This window comes from Heterocephalus glaber, unplaced genomic scaffold (genome assembly GCF_053883595.1).
Source record: "Heterocephalus glaber isolate CG9 unplaced genomic scaffold, H.glaber_assembly_v1.0 deba00001610, whole genome shotgun sequence".
NCBI lineage: Eukaryota > Metazoa > Chordata > Mammalia > Rodentia > Bathyergidae > Heterocephalus > Heterocephalus glaber.
Genome location: NW_028258381.1, coordinates 2,265,174 through 2,287,424, shown reverse-complemented (window position 1 = coordinate 2,287,424; position 22,251 = coordinate 2,265,174). Strand labels below are relative to the sequence as shown.

Below are 22,251 nucleotides of genomic sequence, written 5' to 3'. Positions count from 1 at the left end.
CAAAATCAAAACCCAGCAGGCAACCATTAAACCTTGTAGTTACCTGTTTAGCATTTAGGCAAGGTTGTGGTGAGACCTGAGCTCCCAAGGACTTGAAGTGCCTTGCCCCTACAGTATTGCCACTTGCAGCCCACATGGCTTCTTTCTTGAACTTGCTCTACTCACTGCCTGTGGTTTTTCTCAGCAGACCTTTCACATTCCTGGCATCTCAAACTTATGCAATTTTCACTGCACTTTAGGCTTCAATGTCACAGCTTCATGTACTGCCCTCTCAGGGGAACATTGCCTGGCCTCCCAGGCCTTGTTCTGAAATCTGGATGGAAATCTTCATGATCCCATAACACTTGTAGTCTGCATTCCTGAAAAATCAGCACCACATGGACCTGCCAACGTCTGCCATCAGGCTCCCTCAGATCACGGCTGCAGAGGCTTCTAATCCTGGGTGGCTTAGCGCTATAAAATGAATCTCAGAAAATCAGTTCCCTAGGGACCCTTCTTTTTTTTTTTTTTTTTTTGTAGCAGGGATCGAACTTGGGTCCTTGCGCTTGCCCAGCAGGTGGCAAAAACCACTGAGCTAAATCCCCGGCGCCCTAGGGACCCTTCTTGAGAAAACATTCCAAGGACTCTCTCTTCAACAACATTGGACCAACAATGGATGCGGTCTTGCTGATTTCTGAAATATTTTCAAGGCAGATTTCTTTTTGTCCCTATACAAAGTACTTGACTTGTTTTTAATGCTAGCCTTTTAAGCAACCATGCTCTTCTTTGCCCCAAACTTGCAGGCAGGTGCTTTATTTCCAGAGAAACTCTAAACATTTCAAATCATTCAGCTTTGCTGTTTGTTCCTGATTCTTACTGTAGATTTGGCTAAAAACAACCAGAAGTACTCATGCCACAGCTTGAACATTGGGCTACCTAAATTTCCTCTGCCAGATTAATTAGTCTGCTGTTCTTCTTCTTAGTCTTTCACAAAGTTTCAGGACATGGGCAAAATGTAGACAATTTTTCTGCCAGAGCAAATACACACGGACTCCAGTCCAACTGCCAATGGAGTCCTTGTTCCCAATTGAAACCTCTTAAGCCTGGCCTCTACTGTCTGCCTTTTTATAAGCATTCTCATTATCTGAGTTCTGACCAGTATTGCACATCAAATATTGCTTACTCTGTTTACAGCATTCTAGGGCTTCTCTAGCTGACATCTCCAAGCCTTTCTAAACTCTTCCTGCAAACCATTTCCAAAGCCTTCCAAACCATATAGTCAGCTACAGTTACACCAAAGGCCTCACTACTGGTAATTTCCTATATTAATCAGCTTTCCTGTGGCTTAATTTACTTATTCAATTAATAAACAATTATTTACCATCTAAGATATGCCAGGTACTATTTTAGGCACTTGGGATTCATTAGTGAACAAAATGAGTAAAGATTTCTGCCATTATGGAGTTTAGATTTGAGCTTGCTCTATGGAAGAAGGTAGGGGGAGGTTGATGGAAAAGATATTCTAAATCTTCAATATTGTCCTAAGGTTATAGCTCCAAAACATGAGTCTCATCATGGCACTCCTTATTAAATGAATTTTAAGAGGCAAGCCCCATTGTTTGAATACTAAAAATAGATTTCTTAACATATACTGTACTATATCCCACAGCCCAGGCTCTTTTTCCAGCCATGCCCCACAACCCTAAGCCTCTGGCACATGAGTCAGAGCAGTGGGTGAATGTTTGTATATGGTAGCTACTCGGGAAATATTTTTATTAAAGTGTCTTAGATTTTTAACCTTTTCCATTTATTCTTTCTGTTATTCATACCTCTACATCAAATAATTTTCTGGATTGTCTCAGTGCCATTCCAGTAGATCTGGAATTAATAGTCTTGAATTTGCCTAGCATGGTGGCATATGGCCATGATCTCAGCACCCTGGTAGGCTGAGACAGGAGGATGACAATTTGAGCCCAGCCTGGGCACTTAGCAATTTAGTGACAAAATAAAAATTATTAAAAATGGAGTAATGATATAATTGTGTGCAAAAGCCTCAGGTTCAATCTCCAGTACCACACACAAAAATGTCTTAAACTCTTGAACATGATAGCACTGGTCCCAGTATCTGCTTCTTGAAAGCCCTTTCCATCATCATATCATCACTACCACCAATACTGACCAAAGGCTGATTTTTAGAATAGTTAAAATGGGGTCAAATGCACTGGCCCTTTTTCTGAGTTAGGGAGATGGAATCAAGAAGAATCACTTGAAGCTGGGCTCAGAGGCACACAGGTAGAGCACACACAGTAGTCCCAGTTACTTGAGAGGCTGAGAGGGGAGAATTGATTAAGCTCAGGAGTTGAACCAGCCAGGTAGGCCCCATCACAAAACCAAAAGAATGATTGCTTAAAAGTGAGCCATAAAATACACTCTGATTTTCTTCTAACACATTCTCTTCTGTAGATACATGAGTGGAAGCAAAGAAATAAAAATTCTATTAGTTTTCCCTGCTAAAGGGCTAACTGGAATGTCAATAGAGGTGGTAACTAAGACAAATGCTATACAGTGAGTTCATAGATGTCAGGAGAACTAGAGGCCAGGACATATAGAACCATGGAGTCTTAGAGTTAGAAAGATGCTAGAGATGAACCAGACCCCACCTCCCATCAGAACAAGAGTCCCTTCTACATTTGTATCAATCACATTCCTACAGCTGAGACACAATACCCAACAGCCACAACTTAAAGGGTGAGAAGTTTAACTTGGCTCACAGTTCAGTCCACAATCAGCTGGTTTGGGAAGGGGACCAGCAGATGGAGAGAGGGGAAGGGAAGGGAGCATAAAAAGAATTAAGATGCGTTATGTACATGTTCCAACTCTCCGCAATGAATGCAATCATTATGTACTGCAAACACATACTATTGCTAATAAAGTTTTTTAAAAAGAATGAAAAAAATAAAAAGGGCAGAAGTGGCAAGGTGGAAAGGCATGGCAAAGGAAAGCTGCTCAATTCAGCCAATTTCGGCACCCAGAAAGCAAAAAGAAAGGGAGGCACTGGGGAGGGAGCTCCACCCTCCAAAGGTACCCACCCAGTGACATACCTCTTCTGACCAGGCCCACCTCCTAAGTGTACTTTTAGCTATGAACTCATCAATGGATCAACATTCTGATGAGTATAGTACCCCACGACAAGTCACCTTCCAAAAATCCCACCTCTGAACACATGGGACTTTTGAGGGACATCCTAGATCTAAACCATAACACATCACAGCAGTCCTATAGCTTTTCACTTTCATCTTTCTAATCACAGGGAACCAGCTGTTTACACAGCTACCATTTTCATCAACTATTAGTTATCAGTTTTTCTTCCTTATTTTTAATTATTTTTCTGGAACATCTACCCATTTGGACCTAATTATTCTTAGGCTGCAAAAGTTTTATTTTTTTTAATTTTTTAATTTTTAATTTTTGGTACCGGGGATCGAATTCAGGACCTTATGGTTGCCAGGAAGGTGCTAGAACCACTGAGCTAAATTCTGGGCAGGCTGCAAAAGTTTTAACTGCATCCCCGGTGGTCCTCAAGCTACCAGCTCTCAGAAGTCTGGTTTCATTTATCCTATATGCACTCTTAGTCTTCATTTTTTTCAATTATTCTCAATATGCACAGCTTTGGAAGCTTTCTTTATACGAGCTATCTTCCTCAGGATGCAGAATACTTTCTCAGTGTCACTAGGCCACAAAGCAATGCTTAACCCATCATCTGACTGATGAAGAATAAGTAGAACATTTATTTTCCATGATCCAGTTTTCCATTATTGCAATGGATTGTCCTGTTAACATTTATAGCAAGTTTTTCACACTCTTGATGCCTATGAAAAGCTTATGGTGAATTACAGCCCTTGAATATTCTTTCTCACATGAACTGTGGCCAGATTGTCTATCCCTCAGTCCCCACCTTTGCTACAATGCATGTTTGTTTCAGCCCTCCCTGGGGATCCCTGACTTTATTAGACAATGAAACTCTAGTGCCATACTGATATGCTGTGGAAAGGACCTCCTCCTGGTAAACATGGCCTCTTCTAAAGAGCAGTCTATTTATAACCAAATCTCACAGGACCGGAAGTGACCAGCCTAGTTACCTTTCTAGAAATTAATTCGAACTCACTTCTTACTCTACTCAAATCTCTACTTCCAACAATTAAGCACCCACCTAGTTAATTTTCTTTCCTTACACTCAAGCTGATTAAGCTCTTGATCTTGACTTTTAAAAAAGCCCTGGTCAGGTCAAGAAACCCAACCCCTCTCACCAGCCAGAGCCCCGCCCTCTGCCCCTGCATGGCCCTAAACTGAAGGCCAAAAAGGGAGTGAGGGCTGAGGCTGCTGCCTGGCCAGCAGAACCCGAGAGGTCATTCTAAAAATTGCAGCCACTGGGGCTGTCAGGTGGCTGCTGGTGGCTCCCCACTGGATCTTTCTTCTCCCTCCCTCTGTCTCCACAGATCGCCTCCCCAGGGGGAGCCTGCCGCTAAAACTTCACCTTTGTAAGTCAGGCTGCCACTTCACACAGGAGGGGAAAGAGCTGGGACCACAGTCGCCATCTCCTGTCTTCTGGATCCTGGGGTGTGTATGGCTGTGGGATGGGAGCCGGGGGGTGTGTGTTTGGGGTTTAGAGAGGTTTTCCTGAAGGGATCTCCAACCAGGTCAGACCGATCCTGACCCTGATATGAAGTGAGGCAGAAAACATTTATTTGGAATTTGAGAAACGTGATAAGTTAGAAAACTGATGCAGTAACAGAAATGTATGAGTGATGCTCTACAGAAGTAAAATTACTTGCAATTTCTAATGATAATTTTAAGTCTCTAAAAAGCTTCCAATGTATGTACGTTTCTTCCACTGTTTAATAGAGAAGAGCAGGAAGAGCAAACAACTAAACTTTGCTCACAAAGTTTAAAATCTCGTTTTTTTAAAAATCAGGAACCACTCCATACCTGTTCAGTTGAGATATAATGTCACCAGTTTTAACTAAATTCATAGTGCAAAAATCAGACAATTGTTTGAACTCCCAGAAATATAACTTATTGACAAAGTGGAACCTCCCTTGCAAGTACCTCAAGTGTGTTATTTGACTAAAAAACAGGTTTTTGTTTTTCACATGCACATATGTCTATAGTGATATATATTTTATAGTGAAAATTGTGTTGGAATAAAATAGTAAATGGAAAATCCCCCTGCAGTTGGCCTTAACTTAAAATGGCAAGCAGTGCTGCTGGGTGTATTTCTATTCTGGGAGGCAGCACTGATGAGCTCTGACAGATGCTGGTCTGGAATGTGGCAGGGACGCTGCTGTGCATGTCCAGCTGACCTGCACCCTGGTGAAAAGACATTCTGGGATCCCAACTCCTGTACTGTTAGAGCGACTGTGACACTTCGGCACACATGGCTCGCCATTGCCCATGGAGAGTCTCTCCCAGGAGACAAGGGTAGAGACAACAAGGAGAAGCGTGTTGTCAAACGTAAGGTGACAGCCCTGTTCTGTCCTCAGCCCTAGAAGCTTTCATCAGGGATTGGGTTTGGACCAGGAAGAATTTGATTTAAAGGCAATAGGATCATACGGGCTCACCCACTTCTTGGTCAGGGTACAATTATGCTACTGTTTCTTGGCAACATTTTTCTTAGTCCACGGGTTCTGGATCTGTTTTGGATTATGACCCTCTTTGCAAACCGCTTGAAAGAAGTTCTGAGCCTCTCTAAAAGATTGGATAGCTTGGCCCTGGTCTAGCAAATTGTTAGAGCAGAATGGATACAAAATCTAGTTTTCAGTTCATAATGATTGAGGAGATATCAGTCTGAAAAATTTGATTTTCAACCCTTCCTCTCCTCTGACAAACACAGAAGGAAAGAGAAAGAGCCACTGTGCTAAACTTTTCAACAAAACCAAAACTAAAAATTTTGTATTGTGTCCCTGTGTTCTATATCCAAGGTCAGAGAATAGAAGTACAGTTAGCATTGAGTATGGAGACTCGGACTCTATACTTTATAAATAAAAGCCAGGCATGGCACAGCCACTGGCCAACTTGAACCACATGAAATTGACAATAATTAATTGTCAAAAAAATAGTAATAACCTCTTCAAGCTAACACTTAGAAGGAAGTGCTTGATTATCTAATCAAATTCATGCAGACTCTCCTTGAACCTATGTATATTTTTGGCTGACTGAACCTATTAAGAGTTTCACATCCTTGCTACCTTTAATAGGTAAAGAAATTTGTAGGATTTGTGTGTCCCCCAAATTTATTTTTCACTTGAAAAGGCAATTCTTTTTTCAGTACACAGAGCTGGAAACAACCACTTTATGATCTCCATATCCAAAATTTGGTTTAATAAACCCCAATTCTACCTCACTCTCCCTCTGTTTATCTTATGTTGGGAAAAGCTAACTTTCAGCCTGCCTCAGGTTTGACCCTACCCTGCATTTAAGGGAGCCAAGACAGGGGGTTTGAATCTTGCTTCTGCAAACACTGCATCCTAACTTGTGTGACCTTGGACAAGCTTTTCTTTATTCTTCCTGGATCTTAATTTCTTCATTTATAAAATGAGCACAATATAACCTGCCCTTAAGGATTTTATGTGGTATTTAAATTTTTTAAATGAATTATGTAAAGTACATAACCCAGAGCTCAGCATATGGTTATCCCTCAACTTATAAATCCTACCTATATAATTATTATTTTAGGCAGAAATGGAGATACTGGTTTACCTTTAATACATAATACATATTCATGCTTGGTTATTTTTATTTAGGAATTAATTATTAATATGCTTAAATTCGGCAAATACAAAAGGTAATGAACAGCATGATGACTTACATAACTTTGGCCAGCTGCTCATCAGGTGTTGAATACTTGACACTGTCAACATGGAAATGACCCAAAACCCAGGCTCAGTGAGGGGCAGTGGGGAGGGGAACAGAGAATTCTGCCTGTTTCTCTTCCTCCCAATCCTAATGGGCAGCTCTGGCTGGGTGACCATGACTGGAGCAAAGAGGGAACAAGGTTGTGATATCTGTGATCAGGCAGGACACTCTCCAGGCTCCCTCCACAGAATGGAGCTATAGCTCCAGGAAGACAGAAATCCTTCTACAACCCTCCACACCCTGTGCAAAGTCTCTACTTTGATCCAAAAGGGGAAAGGATAGAAAGGACCTGGAGGTGCCTCCAAATAGCTGCTCATCCCATTACACCACCTCAGCTACTGTGGCTAGATCTGCTTCTCTCCCAGTGCTTCCTACTGTGGTAGAGGCAGTGTGGAAAGTACATGCCACTAACAGTGCTAGGAGGGGCTGTGAAGTCCTTCCTCTCTTTCAGCATATAGGGTATCATCAGTACCGCGGTGGGTGGGGAGAGAGAATCAAGCCTGTTGTGGTTCAGGAGAAATGGAAAGGCAGTCTAGAAACTCCCCCAGCCAGGGGCAGCTTGGCAAGGGCACAATCCTCACCATGCAGACTGTAACCTGAGTCGGTGCTCTCCCTATGGTATGGTGACCATGGTGACTGCCTGATTACCAAGTTTGGGCACCCATGGTCAGTAGCTGACCACAAAACATTCACTTGGTACACAGGGAAAAAAACAGTAAGTAAAATCCTCATCCAACTTTCCGTTAAAATATAAATCAAATTTAAAAATTAGAATGATTTCAAAATCCATTGCTCACAAGGCTGAGGCAGGAGGATCACAAGTTCTTGGGCAATTTAAACCTGTTTGAAAATTAAAATAATAAAAAAGGGGCCAGGGATGTAGCTCAGTGTGAAGGTCCTAGACTCAGTCCCTAGTACTGAAAAAAAAAGCAGTGACCCCAAATCCCAGGCTCTTCTGCAGAAGCTGCAGGGCTTTGAATGGAATAATGTGCCACAGAATGAGAACACTTGGACAGGTAGACAGATGGCCTCACCTGAGATGTGCATTCCTAGGCCTAGGATGTCTTGACAGCTCTGTAAACAGAGACTGAATTTATTTCTTGAATTTATCTAGGAAAATATGGCCCCCAATAAGTTATCTGTTGACTCTGATTCCAAAAGTCCCTTAAATTTCTCTCCTCTTCCTTTCATAGACAGAGCTAATGAGTCCAGATATCTCTGCAAAGTGATTTCATGGACTGAAGAGACAGGGCTACTCTATTTGAAATTTGTATGTGAGTGACAGAATGACAGTGATTTCAAATATCAAAACATACAACAAAAAGCATGCATATCTAGGAGGTAGAGTGAATCTGCTCATTAGCTGATCAGCTCAGATTCATTTGTCAGACTCACTACTGTGTCACCCACTCGGGCCCTGGAGAAATGGGCCATGGACAAGAAGATTTAGATCAAGAGAGGGTCACAGAAGTTCCTCAGAAGTGCAGCAGTCCAGAGTCAGGTACACAGAGGGAACCAAAGGCAGATATGAGGTCAGATATGAAGGAAAGGGGATCATCAATAGGAATTAAGAGAAGGAAGACTAAGGAAGAATGTGAACTGGTTGTACATTTTGTCTAGCCTCAGGTTGCCCTCTCCTTTCCTGGAGAGTAATCTTTTTGAGCAAATATTAACTTATCAAATCAAAACCCTTCCTGGCTCTAACATCCTACATGTTTTGGCCTAATGTTGTCTGCCAAATATCTCCCTCATGAACTCAGCATCTCAGATTGCACACAGCAGGTTGAGTCATGCCTCCCTGCTTCTAATGACCTTCTACCTCTTACACCTACTCACAAAAAATCCTCAGTTACCAGGACCAATAAGATTTATGTTATGTGCGAACCCTCCCTTCCTAACACCACCTCACCTAAACAGTGCCCTCAATCTGAATCCTTAAATCCAAGCACACAGATTCAGTATGTTCCATGTAATCTGTTGTTTTTCTTACCTGACTGATAACCAAATGTCCCAAGTTCTCTAAACTACTATTCATATAAAAATAAAAACACTCTGTTCTAACTCCCTTAGAAATATTTTCATGCTCTGGTTGCTGTTTGCCAGTTTACACTCTGGGTGGCCATACGTTCCTGCCCTATACTGCATCCTGCTCCTGCTTCTGCATGTTGTAGTGGTTGTCTCTGACTTGCTTCATCCCAAAGCTTAAATGGGTTCCTTCATTGCCAAAGAGATAGCTAACAAAGATTATTGCTCTTCATGAAAATGGTTCATATTTTTTGCCCATTCACTTTTGCCAGGTACTCTGCTAAGTGTTACACAGACCTTTCCTCACTAAGCTTTCATTGGCAGCCCTGTGAGGCAGGTACTGTTATTCCCCTCACTGGAGAGAGAAGTCAAAGGAGATTCTGAGAGGTTACATACCCTATGCAAAGACACATTGTGAAATGTTATCTAATTTCCCTTGTGATTTATTATTTGATTCATGGATTATTTAGAAGTATAATATTTGATTTCTGAATATTATAAATTAAATTATTTCCTAGATAGCTTTTCTAATCTAATTCTGTTGTAATGAGATAACATTATCTGTATGACTTCAGTGTTTTGTGTTGTGTGGCCAAGCACAGGATTGGTCTTGATTACTGCTATTTGAACCTCAGAAGAAGCTGCACTCTGCAGTTATTGGATGTAATATTCTATTTAGCCAGGGTGATTAATAATGTTATTCAGATACCCTATAATGTTGCTGAATTTTTTGTCTAGTTGGTCTAAATTGCTGAGTTGATATTTTCAAGAATAATTGTGGAACTGCCTATTTCTTCCTATAAATCTGTCACTTATTGGTTCACATTTTTCTTTTTTTCTTTTTTTTGGTCCCAGGGATAGAACTCAGGACCTTGCGCTTGCGAGGCAGGCTCCTGAACCACTGAGCTAAATCCCCGGCCCTCCTTCACATATTTCATAGTTATTAGATGCATACTGTGTGTGTACACCTAGGAATATACATTCAGGATTGTTACATCTTCATGCTGAATTGATCCTTCTATGACTAGTAAGTTTTTTTTCTTTAAAGTCTTATCCAATACATCTACCAGAACCACTTATGTTTATTATTTCCATGGTAAATTTTTTTCTATACATTTATTTTCTACTGATCAGTGTCTTTATGGTGAGTCTCTTGTGGACAGTATATATATTAGTCTTACTTTTCTTATCCATTCTGGGAGCCTGCATTTTAATTCGAATGCTTTGTCTATTAACATTTAAACAATGATTAATATGGTTGGATTTAAATTACCATCAAATTTTATTCTGGCTTTGTTATTGTTGTTTTGAGGGGTTTTTTTCCAGTACTGGGGATCGAACTCAGGACCTTGTGCTTGCAAGGCAGGCACAGTGCCACTGAGCTAAATCCCCAGCCCTTCAAATTGTACTCTGTTTGTTCTCTTCAAATTGTGTTTCTTTGTTCCAACTTTTCTGTCCTCATTTGAATTTCATTTAAGTTTATCTGTTGGGTTTTCATTTACTTTGCATTTTTTCAGTGGTTGCTCTAGGACTCTGTCATCTAATACAATAGTCATCAATCACATGTGGCTACTGAATACTTGAAATGTGGCTAATAAAATCTATGATGCACTTTAATATACCCTACATTTTGAAGATTTAATATGAAGAAAGAGTAAAATATCACACTGATAATTTTATACCAATTACATGTACAAAATAAAATATTTGGCTGAATGAAATATACAGCTAAAATTAATCTATTTTTCCCTTTTAACTTTCTAGTGTAGCAAATAAAATATTTTAAATTGCATATGTGGCTCATGTTATATTTCTATATAACAGCATTAACTCTAGACAAGTGATGGCAAAAATTTTAGAAATGAGTGCCCAAACTGCAACTTACTTACTGCAAAGTGCCAACACTGCAATTAAACCTGAATACTGAGGTTGTAGTTTAGAAAAAACAACTCTTAAAGTAACATCAGTCTTAAAAGAAGAAAATAAAACGTGTGCCATAGGTTCGCCATCACTTCTGTAGATGTTACAATATGTAAGGTTAATTTTCACAGGCTACATAATATTGTTATGTACCACTTCATATAAAATATGGAAACCAAGCTGGTAATGTAGCCCAGTAATATCATGTTTGTGTAGCATGCACAAAATTCTGGTTTGAGGTCTAACACATACAAAAAGAACAGAGCAGAAACCATGCAGTGTCTTAGGTACTTTTACCTCTGTCACCCCATCCTCTCTTGTATAATTGTCTTGGTACTACATCTGCATACATTATAAACTTCACAAGGTAATGTTATCATTTTTGCTCTGAAGAGTCACATTTATTATAAAGAACTATAGGGCGAAAAATAGGTTTTTTTAATGTTCTTCCATACATTTACCATCTCTGATATTCTCGAAGATTCATGTTTCTATTGGGCTTCTTGTTGAATCTCTCTTTCTAGAGCCCCCCCGCCCCCACTGCCTTTCCAGTGAATACAGTTGTCACAAACTCTGTCCTCTGGTTCTTCTGCTGGAGCTGTACCAATTGCAGCCCACTTTTAGGCTGAAAGCCACAACAAAGCATGTGTGTGTTGGAGGTGGGGTTGTGCTGTTATTCCCTTGTCCAGTTGCTGATGCCCTACTGAATCATCTTCTTCTCTACACTTGCTAGTTCTTACATCCCCTATTCCAGCCCTCAGCTTAGGGTTATCTTAGAGTTGTGGTCTTGATACAATATCCCTAAAGGAAAAGCAAGTCAGCCAGCAATTTATCAAACTGTACTAAGGATACTTGAGGATGCCTCATTTAAGGATGACACAGAGAGTAACAGTGTAGAAAAGGCAGGTTTAAAACTGAATATCAGATGCTACTGCCATGAGAGTCCATTGGTCACTCCTTCATTCTGAATTCCCTGCTGATCCTTTTCTTACATAGCCTCAGCATGTCACTATCTCAAAATACTGAGCGTTCTCTATAAATATTGTATATTCATATATATATATGAATATACACATATTATAAAGGAATATCCATATGTTTTATATATAATAGACTGTACTGTAAATAGCCAATCAGCCACTTCCTTGAGCCCCTCTAAATTTCTCCCAACCTCCCAGCCCTCTCGTAGACCCTCCTGGGGCAGACTATGACCCAGTAGCTGAAGAATTACAGGGACCTCTGAGCCCCAACACCAGCACTGGGGTCTGAGTCCATTCTAATACTAACTAGTACCCTGTTTTAACAGCTATTAATATTTGAAACTTCACCTCTACATGCCACCAACAAAACAACCTTTTCATGATAGATAAACAAAATATTGTTCAGTCTGAAGCACTCCAATTATTTCTGAGGTTCAGAATTTCTTCTAAGACCGTGACTGGTTATAAGCCCTCTGTCTGAGTAAAAACACTGTTACCTTGGGTTCCTCCAGGATACAGACACAACTTTGTTCCAAGAATTTACTCTGTAAGTTATCATTTCGTATTTGTCATGTCTTTGGCTCCCTAGTCGCAATTACATCTTAAACTGCTCCATGATTCTTAGCAAACTGGTCCCTGCCAGTATTAGATAGCTGGTAACTGCTTGCTGAAGAAAATACTTAAAAGTTCCCCCAATAAACCAACAAGGGGGCCCCCAAAACAAGTCAAATGCATTTGAACACTAAAATGATGGTAGGTTCATAATCTGTTTCATAATTGTTTGCAAAAAGTAATGAGAAAGAATATATGTGCTAGTTTTTTAAAGAAATTTAAATGTGAATGTGACAATTTGAGCTAAGTGAGAAAGACAAAAGTCCCGGCAAGGAAGCCCTTCTCTTGTTTTCTTCCTGCCTGCTGCTATCCTTCTGCATGGACAAGACAAGGGGAAGCACAATAGAAGGGCGCACACTCGCTTTGGTTTTAATCCTCTGGCAAACCTCATCTTCGACAAAGGAGCCAAACACCCTCACTGGAGGAAAGATAGCCTCTTTAATAAATGGTGCTGGAGAATTGGGTTTCAACTTGCCAAAGACTACAACTAGACCTCTATCTCTCACCATGCACTAAACTAAAATCGAAAGGATTAAAGATCTAAATATTAAAACAGAAACTCTGAACAGGCTGGAACAGAGGTTAGGAAGAACTGTTAAAGACATTGGTGTAGGAAAAGACTTTATGAACAAAACCTCAGTTGCCTGTGAACTGGCACAAACAAACAACAAGTGGGATCTCTTCTTATTAAAAAGCTTCTGCACAGCAAGAGAAACCACCAGCAGTGTGAAGAGACAACCCACAATGTGGGAAAAATTTTCACCTGCTGTTCCTCAGACAGAGGTCTACTATCTCGAATCTATAAAGAACTTAAAAAAAAAAATCAGACCTCCCAAATTTAAAGACCCAATCCAAAAATGGGTATTTGAAATGAGCAGACATTTCTCAGACAAAGAAGTAGAAATAGCAAATAAACACATGAAAAAATGTTCAACATCACTGGTCATTCAAGAGATGCAAATGAAAACAACGCTGAGATTCCACTTCACTCCAGAAAGAATGGCTGCTGTCATGAAATCAACCAATAACAAATGCTGACAGGGCTGTGGGGAAAGAGGAACCCTGTTCCACTGCTGGTGGGAGTGTAGACTGGTGCAACTACTGTAGGAATCAGTATGGAGATACCTCAAAGAACCAGGACTAGAAGTCCCATTTGACCCAGCTATTCCCCTGCTGGGGATCTTCCCCAAACAACTGAAAGAATCATACCACAGTGATGTATGTGCACTCATGTTCATAGCAGCATAATTTGTAATAGCTAAAACTTGGAAGCAGCCCAACTGGCCATCAACTGGAGACTGGATAAAGAAAAGTTTTTTTTTTTTTTAATATAAAATGGAGTACTACTCAGCCATAAAAAATGAAAAATTAGAGACATTTATAGCTAAATGGATGCACATCAAAGTGATACTCTTAAGTGAAATAAATAGGACACACATGCGTAGTTTCTCTAGTGTGAGAAACTGAAAGTGTACATAAGGACTACAAAATGTAATACATAATATCAAATAGGAAGAAAAGGGGCAAAGGGGAAGGGGAAGTGGGAGAGGTAGGGGAAAGGAAAGAAGGGAATGGAATTAATATGAAAAAATGAAAAAAAGGAAACAAAGTCTTTGTAAATAGGGAGGGATGGAGGGGTTGAAAAGAGGGAAGGGGAAGGCAGAAAAATAAGAACTAAGAGAGACTATGTAAAGGTGCAAATTTCCAATGATGAATGTCATTATATTGTATACCTAAAATGTACCAATAAAATAAAATTTTTTAAAAATCCTCTGGCAAAATCCTACAGTGCTTATCTTGCAGCCCTTACTAAATTTTTATATCTTTTACAATATAATAGATCACATTGATATTATGAATAAAATGATCTTTCCATAGTGTTTTCTAATTTTACATGGATTTCAAATTTTAGTATTTGAGGAAAACCTTCAAAGTGGTTATAATGCACTTTTGGATGAGAATAAACTAAGGCCTGTGAATAATGTTTAACTACTATTCTATAATATTACATAGTTGAATCAGAGATGTTCATTTTTGCTGTATGAAAATTACTTGGCAATGTACTCACTGAGAAATCTCATTTGATCATATAAATCTTTCTAGACTCATCTTTGATATGTAACACTGCAATAAAAACTTTCAATAAAGGGCTAGGGATTTAGCTCAGTGGTTCCGCTGTCTGCTCACAAGTGCAAGGTCCCAAGTTTGATCCCCAGTACCAAAAAACAAACAAACAAACAAACAAAAAAACCCTTTCAATAAAAATGTGCACCCAGTTTAATATGTCCTTAAATCTACTTTGAAGATTAGTCTGCTTTATGCCATTAAAAACCATTATCTTATATTTTAAGAAAAAGTTTCTCAATTTAGTATTTTAAAATCCAAAGCACAAGTAAAATGAAACATACTGTTATTTCTTTTCTTCCTTTTTTTTTTTAAGCAAGCCCTTGCCTGTGACAGTGTATTTGCCAACATGGCACCCAAAAAGAAGACTGTCAAAAAGAACAAAGCCAATATCAACGAGATGACTATCATCGTAGAAGACAGCCCCCTCAGCAGACTGAATGCTCTGAATGGGCTCTTAGAGGGAGGTAATGGTCTTAGCTGCATCTCTTCAGAATTGACAGACACTTCGTATGGCCCCAACCTCCTGGAAGGCTTGAGTAAAATGCGACAGGAAAGCTTTCTCTGTGACTTAGTCATCGGTACCAAAACCAAATCCTTTGATGTTCACAAGTCAGTGATGGCTTCGTGCAGTGAGTACTTTTACAACATCCTAAAGAAAGACCCATCAACTCGAAGGGTGGATCTCAATGATATCTCCCCGCTAGGCCTGGCCACGGTCATTGCATATGCCTACACAGGCAAGCTGACCCTGTCCTTGTACACCATCGGAAGCATCATTTCTGCTGCTGTTTACCTTCAGATCCACACACTCGTAAAGATGTGCAGTGATTTTCTAATTCGGGAGATAAGTGTTGAAAACTGTATGTATGTTGTTAACATTACTGAGACATATTCCCTGAAAAACGCGAAAGCAGCAGTCCAGAAATTCATCCGGGACAACTTTCTTGAATTTTCAGAGTCAGATCAATTTATGAAACTTACATTTGAACAAATTAACGAACTTCTCATAGATGATGATTTGCAGTTGCCCTCTGAGATAGTGGCATTCCAGATTGCAATGAGATGGTTAGAATTTGACCAAAAGAGAGTGAAACATGCTGCAGATCTTTTGAGCAACATTCGCTTTGGCACCATCTCTGCACAAGACCTGGTCAACTATGTTCAATCTGTACCAAGAATGATGCAAGATGCTGATTGTCATAAACTCCTTGTAGATGCTATGAACTACCACCTGCTTCCCTATCATCAGAACACTCTGCAGTCTAGGCGAACAAGAATCCGAGGGGGCTGTCGAGTCCTGGTCACTGTTGGAGGACGCCCAGGCCTTACCGAGAAGTCCCTGAGTAGAGACATTTTGTATAGAGACCCTGAAAATGGATGGAGCAAACTTACAGAAATGCCAGCCAAGAGTTTTAACCAGTGTGTCGCTGTGATGGATGGATTTCTTTATGTAGCCGGTGGTGAAGACCAGAATGATGCAAGAAACCAAGCTAAGCATGCAGTCAGCAATTTCTGCAGGTAATTGATCTTTTATAGGGAACTGAAATCGTTCAATATTTGAGGAGAGATTGCTTTGACATAGAAATAAATTAATCATGCCTATTACCTTAGTTAATTGGCTCAGCAAATCAATAACAATAACAATGCCACCTTACATATGTACAGCACTTTATATCATATAAAGGGCACTCAAGTATACTATACACATTACATTTCCAAAACAAGCCTACGAGGTAGGTAGGGAATTACTCTTGATTTTACATATGAGAAAACTGATACCAAGAGAAATCCTACCACCAGTAGGTAGCAATTCATAGTTTCATGTTTTTAATCGGGTACCCTTGACAATACACTGACTTCTGAAAGAAACTGGCCACAAATTTAGTTTTTAACACTAAGTGGTAAGAAATAATAAAATAATGCAATATTTCTTTTAAGTTACCACTGCTGACAACTGTCAGATCCATTACTGGCAAAGAGAATGAGATCATTAAAATATGGCAGCTAATTAATTTTAAATATTTGAAGACCAAATAAAATAGAAAATATCAATATTTTTGACACATGTAGAAAGAATGAAAGAATAATAAATTCATCAAAATGGAATTCAAAGGCCATATTTTAGCATATTTCTGAAAAAATTAAGCTTCCATATATATATATATATATATATATATATATATATGAAATGGTCACAAAGTCGTGCTTATGTCATGACAATAGTACAAAGTCAAATAACTAATGAACAAGATCTGAAAATCTGTACAGTATTCATGAAAGGTATTTTTTATTATCTCATTATTATGGAAGTGTACCACTTAAAAGAATCCAAACAACCAATTCATTTCTAACCTTTAATTTATAACTGAAGGTATTATCTGGAGTTAAATGAGAAAAGAACATCAAAATGAAGGGATGAATTCTGGGTTTACAATACCCCTGGACTATGTAAACAAGAAAACACTGAGTTACCAGGACTCCTTATTTTCCTCCTGCTGATTTTGCACCTGTTAGTATTCAAGTCACTGGTATTTTTTCAGTATTGATTTCAGTGCCTATAAAACTATAGTACTGAGCACTGAAAAGTAAAACTATAAATTAAAATCTTCTATATACTAGTAAGTGTTGGATTGCTTCAAAGTTATCAAAAGCTAAGCCTTTGTTCATGCTTTCTAGATGTGAATTCCATTGCCTTCCTTTTGACATGTGACAGAAATTTGATGGAGTGGCTCAGGGGGGCTGTGGCACTGGCCAAGATCAGTGTACACCAAGGGGTTTCTGAGAAATGGAAATTAAGGCAGCTCCTATGTTAAGCAGCAAGAGTGAGCTAGTGATGGTTAATGTGTCAAGATGCGAGGAACTGACTTTAACGTAGCGGTTCCTTTTTTGATACTGGCTCCTATTCTCTTCCCAAGGCACACAAGTCCTAAATCTCACTGGCTGACAGCTCCTGCTCGCGGAGGGAGGGGACTGACGGGTCTCTGCAGCCCCTTTGCCGGGTGGCTGAAGGAAATGGTCCTGTAGACAGGGGCAGGGGTCGCCCTCGCCCGCCTCGCCTCCCCCAGATCTCACGCAGTTTCACCCCAGCCTCCCGGGGAGGCCTGCGCTGGGCCCTCACGTCCTTGCAGTGATGGTCGCTGAGTCCCCCTCCTCTGCATTTCCAGGTACGACCCCCGCTTCAACACCTGGCTCCACCTGGCCAACATGACCCAGAAGCGCACACACTTCAGCCTCAGCGTGTTCAACGGGCTGCTCTACGCCGTGGGCGGCCGCAACGCCGAGGGCAGCCTGGCCTCGCTGGAGTGCTACGTGCCTGCCACGAACCAGTGGCAGCCTAAGGCGCCCCTGGAGGTGGCGCGCTGTTGCCACGCCAGCGCGGTGGCTGGCGGGCGCGTGCTGGTGACCGGCGGCTACGTGGGCGCCGCCTACACGCGCTCCGCGTGCGCCTACGACCCGTCGGGCGACTCGTGGCACGAGCTGACCGGCCTGAGCACGCCGCGGGGCTGGCATTGCGCCGTGGCGCTGGGCGACAGGGTGTACGTGATGGGTGGCAGCCAGCTGGGCCCGCGCGGGGAGCGCGTGGATGTGCTGGGCGTCGAGTGCTACAGCCCCGCCACGCGGCAGTGGAGCCAGGCGGCGCCGCTGCAGGTGGGCGTGAGCACGGCGGGCGCCTCGCTGCTGCATGGCCGCGCCTATCTGGTGGGCGGCTGGAACGAGGGCGAGAAGAAGTACAAGAAGTGCGTGCAGTGCTTCAGCCCCGAGCTCAACGAGTGGACGGAGGACGACGAGCTGCCCGAGGCCACCGTGGGCGTGTCGTGCTGCACGCTGGCCATGCCCAACAGTGTGACACGCGAGTCCCGGGCCAGCTCGGTGTCCTCGGTGCCAGTGAGCATCTGAGCCCGGGGCGCCGTGCTACACGCTGAGCTAGCGGAAAGGGAGCCGGGCAGCATTTACTACAAGGAGGGTCGCGCTTGTGAATCAGGCTAGGTGTGCATCTGGGTCGTTTTTAAATTCTTGGTGTGCATGATCTACCTCCCCGCCAAGTGAATTAGAGGGCGACGGCCAACAAAGGAAACAATGTGTTTCAGCTGCCACTGGGGGGCAGACAGAATTCGTGGTAGGCGCGTTTCCCAAAAGCCCAGCGGTGACACCCACATTTGAGGTCTTTGTTCTGATCTTTAGGAAGACACGTGAAGCTTCCGTGAGTAAGCAATTGTCTGTGTTCAAAAGTTTGTTTCCCTTTCTTTTTAATTTAGGGATATGAAAATATTCACTTACAGATTTTATTTATTTTAAAATGGCAGTTGTCCATATCCATAAAAACTTGACTCTATTTCAGCACAGTTTCTTTTCCTATATTCCACTGAATAAAGGATTCTAAAAGGCAGCCCATAACACACCCGTAAAACTTCAAATCTGGCCGGAAAAGAACAGAGATTGTTTTGGTATCTTTGGCTTAGCAGTGACTTTTCCTCTTGCCTCAGGCCCTTGTATGAAATCCTGCTCTCAAAGAAAAGAAGAATTGATAGTAGCCATATAACTCATAGTGTAAATTTAAATCATTTTGGTTTTTTCTCCCAAAAGTATTTGCGCTCTATCCCTCTTTCCTGTATTAATGGGATTTCAGTTATCCTGGGAGCCTTACCTTACCCTAATACCGATAGGGCTGGCTACAGGCAACATTGACCCTAAGGTAAGCCTGGGACAATCAGAAAGTTATATCCGGAAAGACTGTTACCCGAAGCTTAACCTGGAAGTCCTGCAACCAATACCTTATTGGCCCCCACTTAATGAGAATGAAGGAAACGCTTGAAATTGCATTTGGCAATGACAGGGAAAGGAGGTCTCCTGTGAGAAAACACTTTTGTGTCCAATTTCATACTCATTCTCCCTTCCTGATTACGAATCTAACACATTCATTTCATATAGAAGTATTAAAATAATGTGTGCTCATTCTGTTTTATTTTTATTAATCTCATTTGCTCCAAATTAGCTTTGCAAATCAAAATGCATTCACCGGCCTTCATTTTTCTTACATGTTTGCCAAGTTCGGGGAAAGGGGAATGATTGTAGCAAATGATACATAATTTTCCTTTCTTAGAATTTATCACTTCATTCTTCGATAGTTTGGGAGAGGAAGTGGCCTATCAGTAATGGGTTCTGTGCAATTGGATTTTAAAAAATAAAAAAATATTTAAAGGGTTAAACATAAAATGTATGGGAATGTAACTGGTTTTCATTAATTCCATCTTCTCCGACCTTGGGTAGGGAGATTATTGATGGAGTTATATTTATATCAAAAGTACAGTCAGCCCTCCTTATCCAAGGGTTCTATGTCAAAAATTCCAACCAACCACAGACTGAAAATACTTGAAAAAAATTCCATCTGTACCTAACACATACAGGCTGTTTTTTGTTGTCATGAGTCTCTAAACAACACTTTGAAACTATTTACATAGCATTTTTACTGTATTAGGTATCACAAGTAATGTAGGGATGATTTCAAGTATATGGGAGGCTGTGAGTAGGTTACATGCAAACACTAAGTCATTTTATATGAAGAATATAAGCTTCCAGAAATACTGGTATCATAGGTTAGGAGGTCCTAGGACCAGTACCCTATGGATACTGAGGGACAACTGTACTTAATTCCAACTGTGAAAATGGTTCCTATAATGCCCTTTGTGGAACAATTTCATATCATTAACCTTATGTGTGTCTCTGGATATTTGGTGGTAACGCCTCAGGTACAGGCTATAATTACCACATGTTAAGAACAAGACATTATTAGTATAAAAGCACTGGGTTTTCTCCTCATCTGACCTGGGTAATGTGGAATTGCACCAAGCATAGAGGAGCTGTAAAGGCCTCTGCCCCTTTAATTCTATATCTGCCCAGGCTGGAAAAAACGGCTCTGTGAGAAAGTAGTTTATGGAGAAAGTTAAATCACCAACCTCTTAAATGACAAGTGGTACAAGCTATGTATAGCCCTCTCCCTTGAAGCAGCATTGATGAATAAACTTCATTTCTAATCAATTATTTTGGCCACAACTTGCAAAGTCTATGTGAGCGTGACTGGAACATCTTTTACCCTGGTATGTACATGCACTCATATAGCTGAAAAGCCTATAGTAAATTGTTAAAAGTTTTGAGAGGAAAAAAGTGCTTTATTATGGGCAAATGGACTTACCTTCTATATGGAACTGAGAGATGTGTCTCCCCTTGAGATCTTAGAGGTGCTGTGTGAAGAGGGAGACTTAGAGCTCTAAGTGAAATAAGAATCAAGATTGTAACATTTGATGATTGAAAAAGGAGAGATACTGAAACTAGAGAAATTTTCTTTTATTAGAGCTTGATAGGATAGGTTGGGTGAAAACTTGGCAGTGGCTTTCTAAGCTGGAGACATGTTAGAACTGGATAAATAATTTGAAATTACCATTTGCTTTCTGCCTTGTTGATCTGACAACTCCGAAAGTACACATACCTGGTCCTGTTGGTTTCCTGGATGCACAGCTTTTTGTCTTCTGCTTCAACAGTTCAAGAAGATCGACACAAACACATGCAGAATCAAAATAATACATGTCACTTTTCATATGTGAAACAGATTCATTAATCTTTATTGAAGGAGCTACTCCTAGAACACATGACAGTGTCTCCAAGCTTCCCAACTGGAAAATCTACTTCATTTTTATTATGGTTCAAGCTTACATTCAACTACACTCCCAAGTTTTAGGATCCAACCATGTGCTTCCTTTTATTTTTCTGAAAAAAAAAAAGGACTTATATTTGTAATGCCTCAGCCCTGGGTTAAATAAACACATCTGTTCAGTGAATCAGGGAAATTGCATGTTACTAGGCAGCTGAAACAGTAAAACTCAAGCTATCTTTTCCTGAATGGGCCAGAGCCCTGAGAAGAGTCTCCAGGAAGCCAGGCTGTAGTAGAGTTTGTCCACACTTAGCTAGGTTCTTGGGGCCAAGTACTTTTCAGTGCACTAAACGAACTTCATTTTTTATTCCCTATGTTGTAAGGACGGTAACAGACAGAAAGTCGGAAGTGGTACAGATTAATGTAGTTCCACTCAACACTTAGAGGTAGCAGAGTGTTCTGAGTGATGAGCTACCCTGAGGTGAGGAGAAAGTGAGGACTGCTCACTGATCTGGGGCAGAGTAGCAATTATAGGTAAGTGTATTTTATAAATGTTTGTAAATAGAAGTTCATCTGGAAATAGGAAAGTGTTGAGAGGTTTTTTGCTAGTTATCCTGCCCATGTGTCTTCAGAATTCATCCAAGTTCCAAAAAAAAGAAACTAAAAAATCACTTCATTTATTTTTCCTTTAGTTTCATCCAAATGAGTTTATGTAGTTTCTGCGAGCTGGAGCCCCTTCCAGCCACTGATGAATATGTTCTCCAGTACAAGGGAGCATTCAAAGGAACTCTTTTCGACATTTCTCTTCATATCAATAAGCTACAGAAAAATTTCCCAAGCACTCCTCTATTTGTAATTACGAGAACTGAAGACTCTAAAATTGTAAATATTTAGCCTGTTGCACACTCAGAGGGTAAACACCATTTAATTTTCCCTCTCAGGGATTTTGAAATGAAATAATTATTTGGATTCTCCTAAAAATCTTTCTATTTATTCAGCAAGTTTTGGCAGAAAATTTCTGTATGCTTAGAACATTCTGGTACTATATAA

At 40.6% G+C, this 22,251-nt stretch overlaps 1 protein-coding gene across 2 annotated transcripts; it reads left to right on the top strand.

Annotated features, from left to right (window-relative positions):
* The first annotated feature begins 4,376 nt into the window (after nucleotides 1-4,376).
* On the top strand, nucleotides 4,377-20,991 carry Klhl31 (kelch like family member 31). Of its 2 annotated transcripts, none has more exons than XM_021247630.2 (3): nucleotides 4,377-4,596; nucleotides 14,873-16,073; nucleotides 17,720-20,991. In XM_021247630.2, exons 2-3 carry the CDS (start codon nucleotides 14,902-14,904, stop codon nucleotides 18,450-18,452), a joined length of 1,905 nt encoding a protein of 634 aa, XP_021103289.2. In that variant the 5' UTR covers nucleotides 4,377-4,596; nucleotides 14,873-14,901; the 3' UTR covers nucleotides 18,453-20,991. The 2 variants fall into 2 exon arrangements, with proteins under 2 accessions (XP_021103289.2, XP_004868879.2); XM_004868822.4 differs by having other exon boundaries at nucleotides 4,378-4,596; nucleotides 14,869-16,073.
* The last annotated feature ends 1,260 nt before the right edge of the window (nucleotides 20,992-22,251 follow it).